The sequence below is a fragment of the Dermochelys coriacea genome, chromosome 2 (genome assembly GCF_009764565.3).
Source record: "Dermochelys coriacea isolate rDerCor1 chromosome 2, rDerCor1.pri.v4, whole genome shotgun sequence".
Taxonomy (NCBI): domain Eukaryota; kingdom Metazoa; phylum Chordata; order Testudines; family Dermochelyidae; genus Dermochelys; species Dermochelys coriacea.
The window spans coordinates 223901560-223916004 of record NC_050069.1 but is presented as its reverse complement, the minus strand read 5'-3'; the positions used below and the strand labels follow the sequence as shown (position 1 = coordinate 223916004).

At 41.0% G+C, this 14445-nt stretch overlaps 1 protein-coding gene across 2 annotated transcripts in view; it reads left to right on the top strand.

Annotated features, from left to right (window-relative positions):
* The window catches only part of LOC119851029 (probable acyl-CoA dehydrogenase 6), a 145797-nt gene that overhangs the window by 100084 nt on the left and 31268 nt on the right, over positions 1-14445 (top strand). For both annotated transcript variants that reach the window (XM_043509291.1, XM_038390188.2), the window contains one exon: positions 11672-11801. In XM_043509291.1, coding sequence (XP_043365226.1) covers positions 11672-11801 — 130 coding nt within the window. The remainder of the gene's footprint in view (positions 1-11671; positions 11802-14445) is intronic.

Here is a 14445-nt window from a genome sequence, read left to right as displayed (position 1 = left end):
ATCATGTTCGTGGGGGTGGAGGGGCAAAAGGAGAGGCCCCGAGATAGGACAGATTCTTCTGCTGGGCTAAGAGTATAGTTGGATAGATTAACAATATTGCTGGGTGGGTTACTGGAACCATTGTTGTGGCCCCTTGTGGCATATAGTAGTTTAGATAGCTTAGTGTCCTTTTTCTTTTGTAGAGAAGCAAAGTGTGTTTTGTAAATGGCTTGTCTAGTTTTTGTAAAGTCCAGCCACGAGGAAGTTTGTGTGGAAGGTTGGTTCTTTATGAGAGTATCCAGTTTTGAGAGCTCATTCTTAATCTTTCCCTGTTTGCTGTAGAGGATGTTGATCAGGTGGTTCCGCAGTTTCTTTGAGAGTGTGTGGCACAAGCTGTCAGCATAGTCTGTATGGTATTTCTCCCTCCCACCCCACCCCCCACTGTTCCTCTGATATTCTTGTTAACTGCTGGAATTAGCCTACCTTGCTTGTCACCATGAAAGGTTTTCCTCCTTTCCCCCCCCTGCTGCTGGTGATGGCTTATCTTAAGTGATCACTCTCCTTACAGTGTGTATGATAAACCCATTGTTTCATGTTCTGTGTGTGTGTGTGTGTGTGTGTGTGTGTGTGTGTGTGTAAATCTCTCCTCTGTTTTTTCCACCAAATGCATCCGATGAAGTGAGCTGTAGCTCACGAAAGCTTATGCTCTAATAAATTTGTTAGTCTCTAAGGTGCCACAAGTACTCCTTTTCTTTCTACTCAAACATACACTCACTCACTCTCTCTTGTCAGCTGTTAACCTAATCAGGTGGATCTTCAGTGGCTTAGCCCTCTAGCCAAGTTACACATAATCAATATTTAAACAAACAAGCCCCTTTCAGGATAATAGGTCCACCAGGGCATATCACTGTGCCCTTGTTGGTACCTGCAGCCCTGTTTTTTGGGCTCACTTCTCAGCCCCTTCTGGGCTGACTTTAAGTCCGTGCCGGCCCTGCTGTGGAGCAATGCCCCAGGGCTTTCTCCCTGGACACTCTTTGTCTTATCAATTCTTATTGTGCCACCTCGCCAGCCAGGTTACTCCTTCAAGTTTGGTCTTCTTCCTGGGGGTAACAAAAATCCAACAAATGGTTGGCCTCTGCAGGGTCTTCAGCCCTGTCCTTGAGTCCTTTAAATTTCAGCCCTGTGCTTGGGTTTCTACACAAAGCTTATCCCCTTCTCAGGACTTTAACCACTGCCGGTGGCTGGTGTGGGACCCGGGCCCACCCACTACTTCGGGACCCCTACACAGGGATCCTACAAATAGCAGCCACATGCTGTTTCCTTTAATAGTTGCTGCTGCTGCTATTTCCTAGGCCTTTCCCTATGTAGCCTTTTCTCTTCAGCCTTACCTCAGGGTTCTCTATTTGTTCCCTTCTTGAGCAGGGTCTCTCCCAGGCCTCTTTACTGTGGAGTTTTGCAGTCTTCCAATCACTCTTTCTCCTTCTGGCCCCAGCCAGCAACTGATCTGCTCATATCCTGCAGCTCCTTTTAACTGAGCCTGCTGGATTCTGATTGGCTGCTTCCCTGCAGCTTCTCTAGGCCTGGAGGACCCACCTTCACTGCTCCTTTTCTGGGGTAGAGTGTGGTAGGACCATGAGGCCTCCAGCAGGGGGCCTCAAATGGGCTGGTACACCCCATCGTACCATCTATCTGTATTTTGAAACTTCTATAAATATGCCATTAGCATCAGAAGTTATGATCACAATACTATGAAGACGCTTAAATTGTTTTGGGAACAACTGTTTGGGGGATTTGTAATCTTTGTTCCTTATATGAATTGACAGTTTATTACTTCCACATCAGCAAGTGCTGTCATTTTTGAGGAATCTGGCTGTCTGGTGACTGTGAATGAGATGATTACCAAATGTGCAAAACCAGTGGCGGAATCTATAGTTGGTGCATTAGTTTACAGATGTCTCTATTGATTTGATTTTTGCCCCAGTCACTGTAATAGTAAGAATGATGTGCTCAGCAAGTTTGTGACTAAGATCTTTAAGTGGTGTGGTCACCTTATGTTGCACAGGTTGCAGACCAGACACAGGTCAGGGTCATGGGAGGCCATCTACAGGAGAATTCTGTAGCATTCAGAGTTGGAGTGTTGTGTTTTGACACTGCACCTTACTTCGCGCAGTGACATAATGGCACTATGGGGCCAAAGTGCTCTGCCAGGGATACCTGGGGAGGCAAGATATCTCTATGATCCTCGTTAATGGTAAACCTCTTGCACTGGAATTTACTCTAGAAAATCTAACCTTGTTGTAGTGATAGCTTGAGTTAATTGGAAACAATTCCCCTTTCTGTGTCAAACAACTCTGGATCTCCAATAGGTAATTCACCATCATGGAGTGGACTAAAAGAGCTTTTGAGAAGGACTGGTAGATAGAGTTTCATGTGCTGAGCAGTGAAATCTCTCACCAAACCTTTGAACAGTGGTTTCCAATGATCCCCTGTAAGTACGTGGGAACCAGAATGGAGGCTGGAGCTTTTGGGATGATGATTATCTATCCTGCTGCTCTCATGCAAAATTTGTTTCTAGTAAAGATTAAACAAAGTATCTTCTATATAATAAGATTCCAGGATAGTCATCTGTTTGTGTGTTACTCTGAAGCCTACAGTGTCTATTGAGTCAGTGTGAAGCGAAGGAAACAACTATAAGCATGGTTGTGAGCTCTTTTTGTTCAGAATACCACAAGGTTTAATCATCACTGGGTTTTGTGGTCTGTTGCTTTCCAATTTTTAAATTCTCAACCACTTTGCCTTTAAAAATTAACCCCTGGGCCAACAAGGTTTGTATCTATGCCATGCCAAGAGTCCTAAACCATTGTGAAATCAGAGGTAGTGTACATGCATCAGTTTAATTGGTTTTATGAGGGAGACATGGATGGTGAAGTACTTACCCCAATGACCACACCCAAATGATAGCATGGGCTTTCAGCTGCTAATAACCATAATTTGTGTGTGCACACGCATGTGTGCATGTGGGGAGGAGAGGTCAGGGGAAATGGGTTAGTATGTCACCAGCACTGCAATATTGATAGTCTTGGAAGGATTAGATTTTTATCAGTAAATATCGGTAAACCTAGATTTCGCTGTACATTCCCCCCCACGAAAAAATAGTTTAATCAATAATATTAAAAATTTACCAATAGGCAAAGTAAGAAAAATGTTGCGTGAGAAATTAATAGCATTTGATTTAAAGACATTTATTTTATAAATTTTGACATGTGGTGTTGATAATTTGTGTTTTAATGGTTATAAAGTTTTAGCTTTTTGAATCTCAATGTCTACTGTCATTAAATAATTATTGTCTGAACTTCTGCTGTCTAATTCTTCCTAATTTCCCACAAAAATGAAAATCTAAATCAATAAAAATAAAATACTTCAGAAATAAACATTGATATTACCAGCCAAAATTATAAAAAATAAAAACCAGATTGTGCCAAGCGCCCATATTGATATGCTGCAGCATATGAATATGGGGGCTTGGCACAATCTGATTTCTTTGTATTTTCAACACATTTAGAATTCTGTGTGTGTTTAATCTTTTGGAAATAATTAAAATGTAGCAGAGTAGCTGAGCTGGCTGTGTTCTTTTCTACCAGGGGAGGCAGAGTTCATGTCTTCTTTGAGGTCTGGCAGGCAATGAGTTTGTGACTAAAGACACATTCAGCCTATAGGGAAGGGGTGTTGCTTTGGTGCTGACTCGATGGCTGATGCAGAATGATGTCAACAGGATTGGGTGTCTTACCTCCCTGGTCAAAGGCTGTTGCTGCAATATGTGCCTGTTTGTCGGAAGAGTGGTAACCTCTTGGTTGGAGGGCAGCAGTCTACCCTGCTAACTAAACTTGTCCCCAACAGAGAATTCAGTGGAAAAATGGTAACTGAAGTCTGAACAACTATGTGAAAACAAATCACAACAATGCGTTTTATGCTCATCATGAGATACTGCAGTAATTACTGATTGACAGACTTTTAGTCTGGAGGTTTGCATTGAAAAGCACATGAAAGCTAGGATATGGATTTGACGTTTCTGTTAGCCTGCAGAATTGGGTTGGAAGCCTCATTAGAACTGGCTTTGCATTACAATGAGAGCTGAGGCTGCTCACCACTGCAGGAGGGACTTGGCACTGTGCAATATCAAGTTCATAAACTTCTTGATTTCCTTTTCCCTCTTTTTTCTCTCCCTGTCATAGAGTTTAATTGGATTTTAATTTTGTTTTATTATTCTTAATAACTGAGATCACATTCTCTGTTACTGAAACCTCCAGGACATTAAAACTAAACTTCTGTATCATTTGTGGCTAATAAAAAACCAGCCAAACAAAAAAAATCCAACCAACCCCCAGCAACAACAAAAACTCAAGTTGATGAAAAGCAGAAAGAGGATGAGGACACTGGATTCAGGAGGTTTTCATTAACATGCATACTGTAGGGATTAGTTGGAAGTATATTGATGGGTGTGGACCAAGTTTCAGTTTTCTCTTATGTGGAGTTGATACAGCTGGTGGTTCATAAGACCATTTGCAATATTGGGGCTTTGAAAGTTTGCTGAATCTCCTCCCAGGCTGTTTCTCTTTTTGTCATGTGCACATTTTACATTTTTTGTATTGTAGAGCTTTTCATTCCCCACAGTGTGGGTTACGGGACAGAACTCTTCAAAGTATTTTATCATCAGGGAACTCTGAAGTTCTCTTGGGCTTGAGGATTTATACAGTTATGATTGCTCACATATGTGTGGCATTTGGTCACATCATGTTGTGTTTGTTTAAAAATATAAAAATCCTAATAAAAATGTAAGGGAGGTTACTGGAAATGGGAGGATGATTAAAGTAGTGGTTTGCAAGTTATGTCTTTAAACATGTGATTCTAGCTTGTTTGACCTGATATCTTTTGAACTCATTATGGGAATGTCAGACACATGGCCTGTGGGCCTGATCAGCCCGCTTGATGCATTTATCTGTTTCAAGAGAGATTCTGCAGAGTGGAAGCTTTAATTTTTTTTTAAAGGACATTTTCTACTCCTTGCAATTGTGAAGAAAACCTTCATAATAATTCCCAGTACAGCACTGTCTTAACCTGAAACAATTCTGAGAGATTTAAGTTACTACATTAATCTCAGTAAGTTAACTCTTAAGCCTAACAATATCATAACATTCAAATTTCTAATGATTTAGGCATACCTAATTTGCAGTTACCCCAGGTGCACATATACATACAAAGGTCAAACATGCAGAAATAGCAGAGGCTCTAAAAGTGCACTGCATTAATTTTCCCCCTCTAAGTCATGTTGAAACTTTATTAATAAAGTTTAGTTACCACATAAACAAAGTGCTCTTGGTCTTCGTGAAATCACTCATTATCAAGAGGAGATCCATTGTGAATTGAGAGTTGTATATGGCTCTGATTTTGTAGCCCCAGCCCACAGATTGTTATTAAAAGTATAATTCGTTCCACTCTGTAGTAGAGAGCTTTACATCTGTTTTTCTTTAACATTTTTGTGGACTGATCCAGATGTATTAATTGAGCAACATACCCGTGTATCCAAATATAGCTGAATTGGACTCTAATATGGTGTTTCTACTCTGTGTGGTGAGGCATCTTTTTGCTATTACCAGGAAGAAACAAATGACCAATATGGACAAATTAAGAGAAGGTGGGGTATTAACTGTGTTGTTTAACTCTGATCATCCCAGAATGTAATGGCTAGATTCCTGGGATTTTGAATATGTCAAGAAGAAAAGACATTTGAATATTCTTAAACTGTCTGAGTTTTTTATGTTAAAGAAACAGGAAGAGAATTATGGTGAGATTTATACACTAGTAATGAATACTAACAGCTATGTAATCACAAGGCCTTTTGTAATACTAGAATTGTTATTCTTAACTATCTTTAGGACAGGTGATTAAGGCTCAAACATTTCAGCTTTGCGTCTGTTGATTTAAAATTATATGTTCTGGTGAAAACTACCAGTTAATTTGGTTATCTTGGCACCAGTATAGTATTCTCTCAGATCAAAGTTCAGGAGGGAATCATCTCATTTTTCTTTTGGTTTTCTAGAATCATGAGAAATGAGTTTACTTATTTTCATACTGAGTTACAAGGGGTACCAAATATCAGGAGTGATTCCACATAATCTCATTTTTTATGACAGTTGGTAAACGTGAGAGATTTCAAAGCTCTATAAACATATGAGACCAATTATATGTCATGCATCTTCATTGGGTGTTTTCACCATCCCACCTAAAAGGCTATTCCATAATAGCCATAATAAGACAAAACGCCAGTGTCTCTATTCCATTCATGATTTTTAGTATCTAGTAAAATTATGAATTTAAGATCCGAGATACAGAGTGATCGCTTTGTGAAAAGTATTCGCGCACAAAGCGATCACTCTATATTTGACGTCTCAGTCCTCATCCTCAAAGAAAACCTTCACAACACTTTCAAAAGATGAGCCTAGGATCTTAAATTCATAATTTTGCTAGATACTAAAAATCATGGACTGAATAGAGACACTTGGATTAATTTTTTATTACAATAATCTATAACCTACTAACAACCCTCTCTCCCTCCCCCACCAGCTGCTTCTACCCCTTCCTTTCCTCCCTATGACTGGAGGAGTGTTAACAGGTCACTTTCACCTTGAATGGTCTCTTGAAATGTGTTAACTACTTATGCTAAACAATCTGTTCCATCTTGTATTTACCTGGGACACTCTGGGTGAGTTTCCCAGACCTGAAGAGGAGCTCTGTGTAAGTTTGAAAGCTTGTCTCTCACCAACAGAAGTTGGTCCAAAAAAAGATATTGCTTCACTCACCTTGTCTCTCTAATATCCTGGGACCTACACGGCTACAACAACATTGCATGACTGGCATCTGCCTGTCGCATGTGATTCTTTCTCTGTTTCCCCAGGGGAAGCGTGGTGATAGTCTACACTACTCATTGCTCTGGGAAAGTGATGTATTGACTAGCCTACTTTCTAAATCTGAAATGTTGTTATTGACTTGTAAAAAAAAATAAATCTCAGTCGTGGAAGCCTGTCAGAATAATTTTTGGGTAGCCAATTAATGTATTGCTAGCCATGAAATCCTTTTTGTCTTTAACTTTTGCCAGTTGCTCTCTTCATTGCTAGGGCTATTGTAACATTAACAGTGATGAATAATATATTCTTTTGTAAAAAGAAAAGCAGTACTTGTGGCACCTTAGAGACTAACAAATTTATTTTCTGCGTAAGCCTTCCTGAGCTGCAGCTCACTTCATTGAATGCATTCGATGAAGTGAGCTGTAGCTCACGAAAGCTTATGCTCAAATAAATTTGTTAGTCTCTAAGGTGCCACAAGTACTCCTTTTCTTTTTGCAAATACAGACTAAAACGGCTGCTACTCTGAAACATATTCTTTTGTAGACATCCCCATGTGATTGTCATTTCCCTGCATTGCTTAAACTGTCTGTGGGAGGTTTTTTGATTTTTTAATTAAAAACAAAGTATGGGCTTTTTCAGGGGGTGTGCTGAACTAAGTTTTGAAATACAGTAATTTCACTATACTGAAAATCCTATGCAGTCAGGCTATATTATGCAAGTGCACCACGCAAAACTAAAGCTCAGACTTTGCCTTTTGAATTTGCGGCTTCTTCTCCTTCTGAAAAAGAGGAAGCACAAAGGCACTGCCTGGGGGTTTAGGAAACAGATAATAGTGTACAAAGGATAGGTTTATATGGGCTGTGTTGTTTTTAATTTGGCTATCGGTGTTATAATGCAAACTTCACGGAAGTAAGGGTAAGTTGAGATAGCAAAAGCGTGATGTCAACAAGCATAGCTGCTCCTGGGAACAGAACAAACAGAACACAGGTGGCTGCGCCACAGGATATTTTTCCATCCCCATTTGTTTTAAATTTCCTCTGTTGGGGTGAATTTCCAATGAGTTAATTAAAGTAGTAACATGCCACCTAATCAAATTATTCAGTCAAATCATAATAATAATATAATAATTAATCTTGCATATAAATTACAAGTACAGGAATCATCCCCTCTGCCCCATGGAAACTCAGCTCCTTCTTGGGTGCAATACACAGCTGTGTATTAGTATTAGGCCACACTGTATAACTTGGGGAAGAGATGAAGAATAATATCCTCTTTAATTGAAACTGTAGTATGAAAGGTAAGGAGGTATAAAGACCCATACTGGAATTTGTCCAAGACACCACAGTCATTGCCTCTGTTCTAGTGAAAAGTGCTTTAATGACCATAAATAGTTAGGACATATATGCATATACACAGCAGCACACTTCTACCTGACATTGTTCTTGGGCATAGGCTCAGTGCTAACTCAGAGGGAATAACATCACCTACTAAATCACCATTTTCTACAATCCCTCAGTTTTCAATCCAGCTATTGTCATGGCCTGATTTTGTTTAGCTTTTGAGATCTTACTATGTCCTGAATGTGGAATATGTATGGAATGGTATGGGAGTTGTAATTTTAAACTCATTTTTAAATAGCTGTAGCAGCACTATAGTAGTGATTCATGCCCCCAAGAATGGACCTAAAACACAGCAATTTTCCTGTCCTCTGCCACCTCAGAGAACTGTGGCAGAGCCAAAGGAGTTACTGTTCCCTACCTCTGTGATTGTATATTTTTAGTGCATTGCCTATCAGCCGTAAATCCTAGATCAGTGAGACTTGGCTTCCTTGAGAATACTACCAACATTCGAAGACTGATATAAGCAGCTATGTTATTAGAGAGTTCCTTACTACCTTAGGCTACAGCTACGCTGCAGAGCTTACAGCAGCACAGCTGCACCAATGCAGCTGTCGCACTGCTAGTTCAGGTGCTCCAAACTGATGGGCAAGAGCTCTCCTGTCGACTTAATTACTCCAGTCCCTGTGAGCCGCTGAAGCTATGTCAGCGGGAGAAGCTCTCCCATGGACATAGCGCTGTCCACACCGGCGCTTAGGTCAATGCAACTTGCATCACTCGGGGTGGCTTGTTCGCACTCCTGAGCAACGTAACTGATGTAAACTGTACTGTGTACATATCTTAGTCTCTTCGAGTCTGTTCTCACTGCCTTTGTTGTGGAGCCTTACAGATTCTCTCACTTCTCTTGTCTTTATAAATGCTGATCAGAGCTGTTGATTTTTGAGGATGTTTTGAGCAGGTTCTCCTGCAGTGATTAAAAACTCAATGTTTTCAGAACTAGGTGCCTGAATTTAGACCATCAAATTCATATTTAGGCAGCTATATAAGTACTTTGACTTTTAGAGCTGTAGGTGCTCAGTACCCCTGAAAAGCAGGCCATTTATTTAGATGCCTAAATCCATATGTATTCCCCTAACTTCAGGCACCCAGGTTTCAAATCTTCAGCCTCTGAGTGGAAATGCCCTTTGGAGGCTGTGTGGTAGAGTGGATACGTCACTGGGCTGAGCTTCAGGAGATCTGAGTTCGTTCCTGACTCTATTGCTGACAATGCTGTGTGACCCCTGAGCAAGTCACTTCTCTCATCTCTGTTTCTGTTTCCCGTCCCCACCTTTGTCTGTCTTGTCTTTTTAGATGGGAAAATCTTCAGGGCAGAGACTCTCTTCATGTGGTTGTACAATGCCAAGCATAAAGGGGCTTTAAGTGTTGCTATATTCTCCCGCCGCTAGTTTTCTTGGTACTCGTATGCAGTGTGTGTCCAGTTCTGTTTGGACTGTGAATTCCATCAAGCAAGGACTGTCTCTACTGATTTATTTGTAAATCACCAAGCATGATGATGGCGTCAAATATCTATTTACGGTATTGGGAGGGCATGGACAGTCGAGAGACAATAAAAAGTGATCCGGGTAACTACAGGCCAGTTAGTTTGACATCTGTAGTATGCAAGGTCCTGGAAAAAATTTTGAAGGAGAAATTAGTTAAGGACGTTGAAGTCAATGGTAAATGGGACAAAATACAACATGGTTTTACAAAAGGTAAATCATGCCAAACCAACCTAATCTCCTTTTTTGAAAAAGTAACAGATTTTTTAGATAAAGGAAATGCAGTGGATCTAATTTACCTAGATTTCAGTAAGGCATTTGATACCATGCCACATGGGGAATTATTAGTTAAATTGGAGAAGATGTGGATCAATATGAACATCAAAGGGTGGATAAGGAATTGGTTAAAGGGGAGACTGCAACGGGTCCTACTGAAAGGAGAACTGTCAGGTTGGAGGGAGGTTACCAGTGGAGTTCCTCAGGGATCGATTTTGGGACCAATCTTATTTAATATTTTATTACTGACCTTGGCACAAAAAGTGGGAGTGTGCTAATAAAGTTTGCAGATGATACAAAGCTGGGAGGTATTGCCAATTCGGAGAAGGATCGGGATATTATACAGGAGGATCTGGATGACCTTGTAAACTGGAGTAATAGTAACAGGATGAAATTTAATAGTGAGAAGTGTAAGGTTATGCATTTAGGGATTAATAACAAGAATTTTAGTTATAAGTTGGGAACGCATCAATTAGAAGTAACAGAAGAGGAGAAGGACCTTGGAGTATTGGTTGATCATGGGATGACTATGAGCTGCCAATGTGGATGCATCAGGAGAGGCATTTCCAGTAGGGATAAGGAGGTTTTAGTACCATTATACAAGGCACTGGTGAGACCTCACCTAGAATACTGTGTGCAGTTCTGGTCTCCCATGTTTAAAAAGAATGAATTCAAACTGGAACAGGTACAGAGAAGGGCTACTAGGATGATCCGAGGAATGGAAAACTTGTCTTATGAAAGGAGACTTAAGGAGCTTGGCTTGTTTAGCCTAACTAAAAGAAGGTTGAGGGGAGATATGATTACTCTATAAATATATCAGAGGGATAAATACAGGAGAGGGAGAGGAATTATTTCAGCTCAGCACCAATGTAGACACAAGAACAAATGGGTATAAACTGGCCACCAGGAAGTTTAGACTTGAAATTAGACGAAAATTTCTAACCATCAGAGGAGTGAAGTTTTGGAATAGCCTTCCAAGGGAAGCAGCGGGGGCAAAAGATCTATCTGGTTTTAAGATTCTACTTGGTAAGTTTATGGAGGAGATGGTATGATGGGATAATGGGATTTTGGTAAGTAATTGATCTTTAAATATTCAGGGTAAATAAGACTAATCCCCTGAGATGGGATATTAGATGGATGGGATCTGAGTTACTATAGAAAATTCTTTCCTGGGTATCTGGCTGGTGAATCTTGTCCATATGCTCAGGGTTTAGCTGATCGCCATATTTGGGGTCGGGAAGGAATTTTCCTCCAGGGCAGATTGGAGAGGCCCTGGAGGTTTTTCGCCTTCCTTTGTAGCATGGGGCATGGGTAACTTGAGGGAGGCTTCTCTGCTCCTTGAAGTCTTTAAACCGTGATTTAAGGACTTCAATAGCTCAGACATAGGTGAGGTTTTTTGTAGGAGTGCGTAGGTGAGATTCTGTGGCCTGCACTGTGCAGGAGGTTGGACTAGATGATCAGAATGGTCGCTTCTGACCTTAGTATCTATGAATCTATGACTATGCTGGAATAAAAGTTGATCATTGTTAAATATTTGGAAACTATATAATAGCCCCAGCTTGTAGACGATTGTAATTAAATAGGTTTTCTTTTCTCTTAACAAAGAATGTTAATATGATCACTGTTTTCTCCTTATCAGAATATGGTGGCATGGGCTTGGACTTCTCCTATAGCATTGCAGTGGCAGAGGAACTGGGAAATATCCACTGTGGGGGAGTTCCTATGGCTATTGGAGTGCAAACTGACATGGCTACACCAGCTCTAACAAGGTAACTTTCAAAAGAAATTGTCAATTCTGACTCTTCTCTTCAACTTCAAATTTGTTAGGAAATAATATAATGTATTTAGCACTAAGAAAAACATTGCTGACCAAATTTACCATTTTTTATTTTCCCCCCAAACCAAGGGAAGCTCCTCTTTATCCTCATCTTTAAATAATTTAGTATAACAGGAGAATATGATTTTACATTGGAAGATAAGTTTTAAAAAACAAGTGATGTGTTCTACTTGATCTAGAACACTAAACACAGAGCTTTGACTCCTCTGAAGCATTTTAACAAGCTGGTCTGGAAGACTAATAAGCCAAGAATCAAATAATTGATTCAAGCAGACACAGATTTGTTTCTCATGGTGCTGGCATTATTCAAATAGAAATTAGCTAATTTAGGTATGTTTCTTAGACAAAAATAAATATGCCACCTTTTACTGCAGTACATTGGTTACTGAAAGCAAGACTAGACATAAGTTAAACACAGAACCTCAACATGTTAATTTTTCCAGACAAATCAATATGCACCAGTAGAAGGATTCAATAGCTGGGGAGAGAAGACGAATGGTAGTAATGCAGTCTTAGCAACAACAAATGAGAATCAATTATTTGACTGTCAGAGACTAATGTCACACAGTCTATGAAGATAAATCTCAACAGGTTTTTAGCATCTGTCTTAAAGCAAATTTAGATATCATGGTCTGAGAAGTGGAAACCAACTTTATATCCTCAAATGACACTGTTGAAAAAGGAAAAGTTGGGGGTGGAAAGACAGAGGAGGTTGGAAGAGTTTAAAAATAAGAAATAATAATAAAAACGCATTGAACCAAATTTAGGAGTGATGTTAATGGTGACCTTACACATTGAGTATGACTGGTTCAGAAAACAGATGTAACTTGCTCCAATTTTAGCATTTGTTAGTTGCACACGATTTATGGAAGGAGGGGGGTGGTGTGGGTGCAGAAAAAAAAACTCAGAAGAAGGTGGGTATAAGCTTTAGAGTCCCCTCGCCACATCCACAACATCCCCTTAATAAATCCATGCTGTAAACTGCCCATAGTTCTCCAATCCTTTCTGAACCAAATTCATCCCAATGCAATGACACCAAGGATGAATTTGACAGTAATTACTAGAATCAGTCCTCTTTCATTATTGCAACTCAGCACTGTGTTTGTTTTTCTCAATCCTTCCAGTACTTCCTCCATTTTTTTTGAAATAATTATCAGGTGACAATAAGTTTAACTAATTCCTTTAATGTCCTAACGTGTATCACATTGACTGACTGATCTGTGTGTGTTCGTCATTTACCAGGCATTTGCTTACCTGCTGCTTATTAATACTTAATTTTACAGGGCCTTCATTGCTTTGTAATTGTTTCTCTATCTTTATATTCAACTGGTGTCACATCTATATCATTCCATCTGAATCCAGTTTATTGGATTTCTACATTCAGCACCAGATTAAAGCATAAACTAACTAAACTATAGCTTAGGGCAGGAGAGGGCAAACTGCAGGCCACATCTGGCCTATCAGGGCTTTCAATACGGCCCGTGGGATCGCCAGACCCATGGCGCAGCGGAGCTAAGGCAGGATTACTGCCTGCCCTGGCCCCGCGCTGCTCCTGGAAGCATTGGGCAAAACATCCCTGTGGCCCCTGGGGGGAAGGCAGAGAGCTCCGTGCACTGCCCTCACCTTCTGACACTGCCTCCTGCAGCTCCCATTGTCCGGGAATGGGGAACTGCAGCCAATGGGAGCTTCAGGGGTGGTACTCACAGGCGAGGGTAGTGCGTGTCAAAGCCGCCTGCCCAACCCCACCCCCAGGAGTCACTGTCAGATGTGTCTGCCGCTTCCGGGAGCGGTGCGGGGCCAGGGCAGGCAGGGATCCTGCCTTAGCCCCACTGCGCACCATTGCCATCCCAGAGCTGCTCGAAGTAAGTGGCACTGGGCCGGAGTCTGCACCCAAACCCCTCCTGCACCCCAACCTCCTGCCCTAGGCCCCCTAACCCCCTGCCTTGAGCCCCCGCACACCTCTCCTGAACCCGAAACCTCTCCCTGAGCCCCCTCTTACACTCCACACCCCCCTCTGCACCCCTCCTGCTCCCCAACCCCTTGCCCTGAGCTCCCTCCTGCACCCCAACCCCTTGCCGTAAGCTCCTTCCTGCACACCGCACCCCACACACACCTTGCACTCCCTCCCACACCCCAACCTCCTGCCCCAGCCCTACATTCATGATCCTGCATACAATTTCCCCATGCAGATGTGGCCCTCAGACATAAAGTTTGTTTAGGGCCTCACAATATGAGGGGCCTCTAAAAAAAAGAAAAAAAACGGATTCCATTTCAAATTTTATCAAAAACAATTGATAAATAAAGGCGATATGGGAAAAAGAAGATTCTCTCTAAATATAGACATTTTTGTTCAAATATGACATAAATATACACATCTGACTACACAAATACCCTTACCCTAACCTTACCTTTCACAAATTGTTCATTATTGACAGGCCGGAAGGCCAGGGCTGAGAAAAAAAACAATAATTGCACTTGTATAGTTAGTATTTCTACGTATAAGTCTGCTATCAGTCTCCTATGGCAGCCTTTTGTTGGCCAGCTGCTATTGGTAAAATTCTGACCATATCTTCATA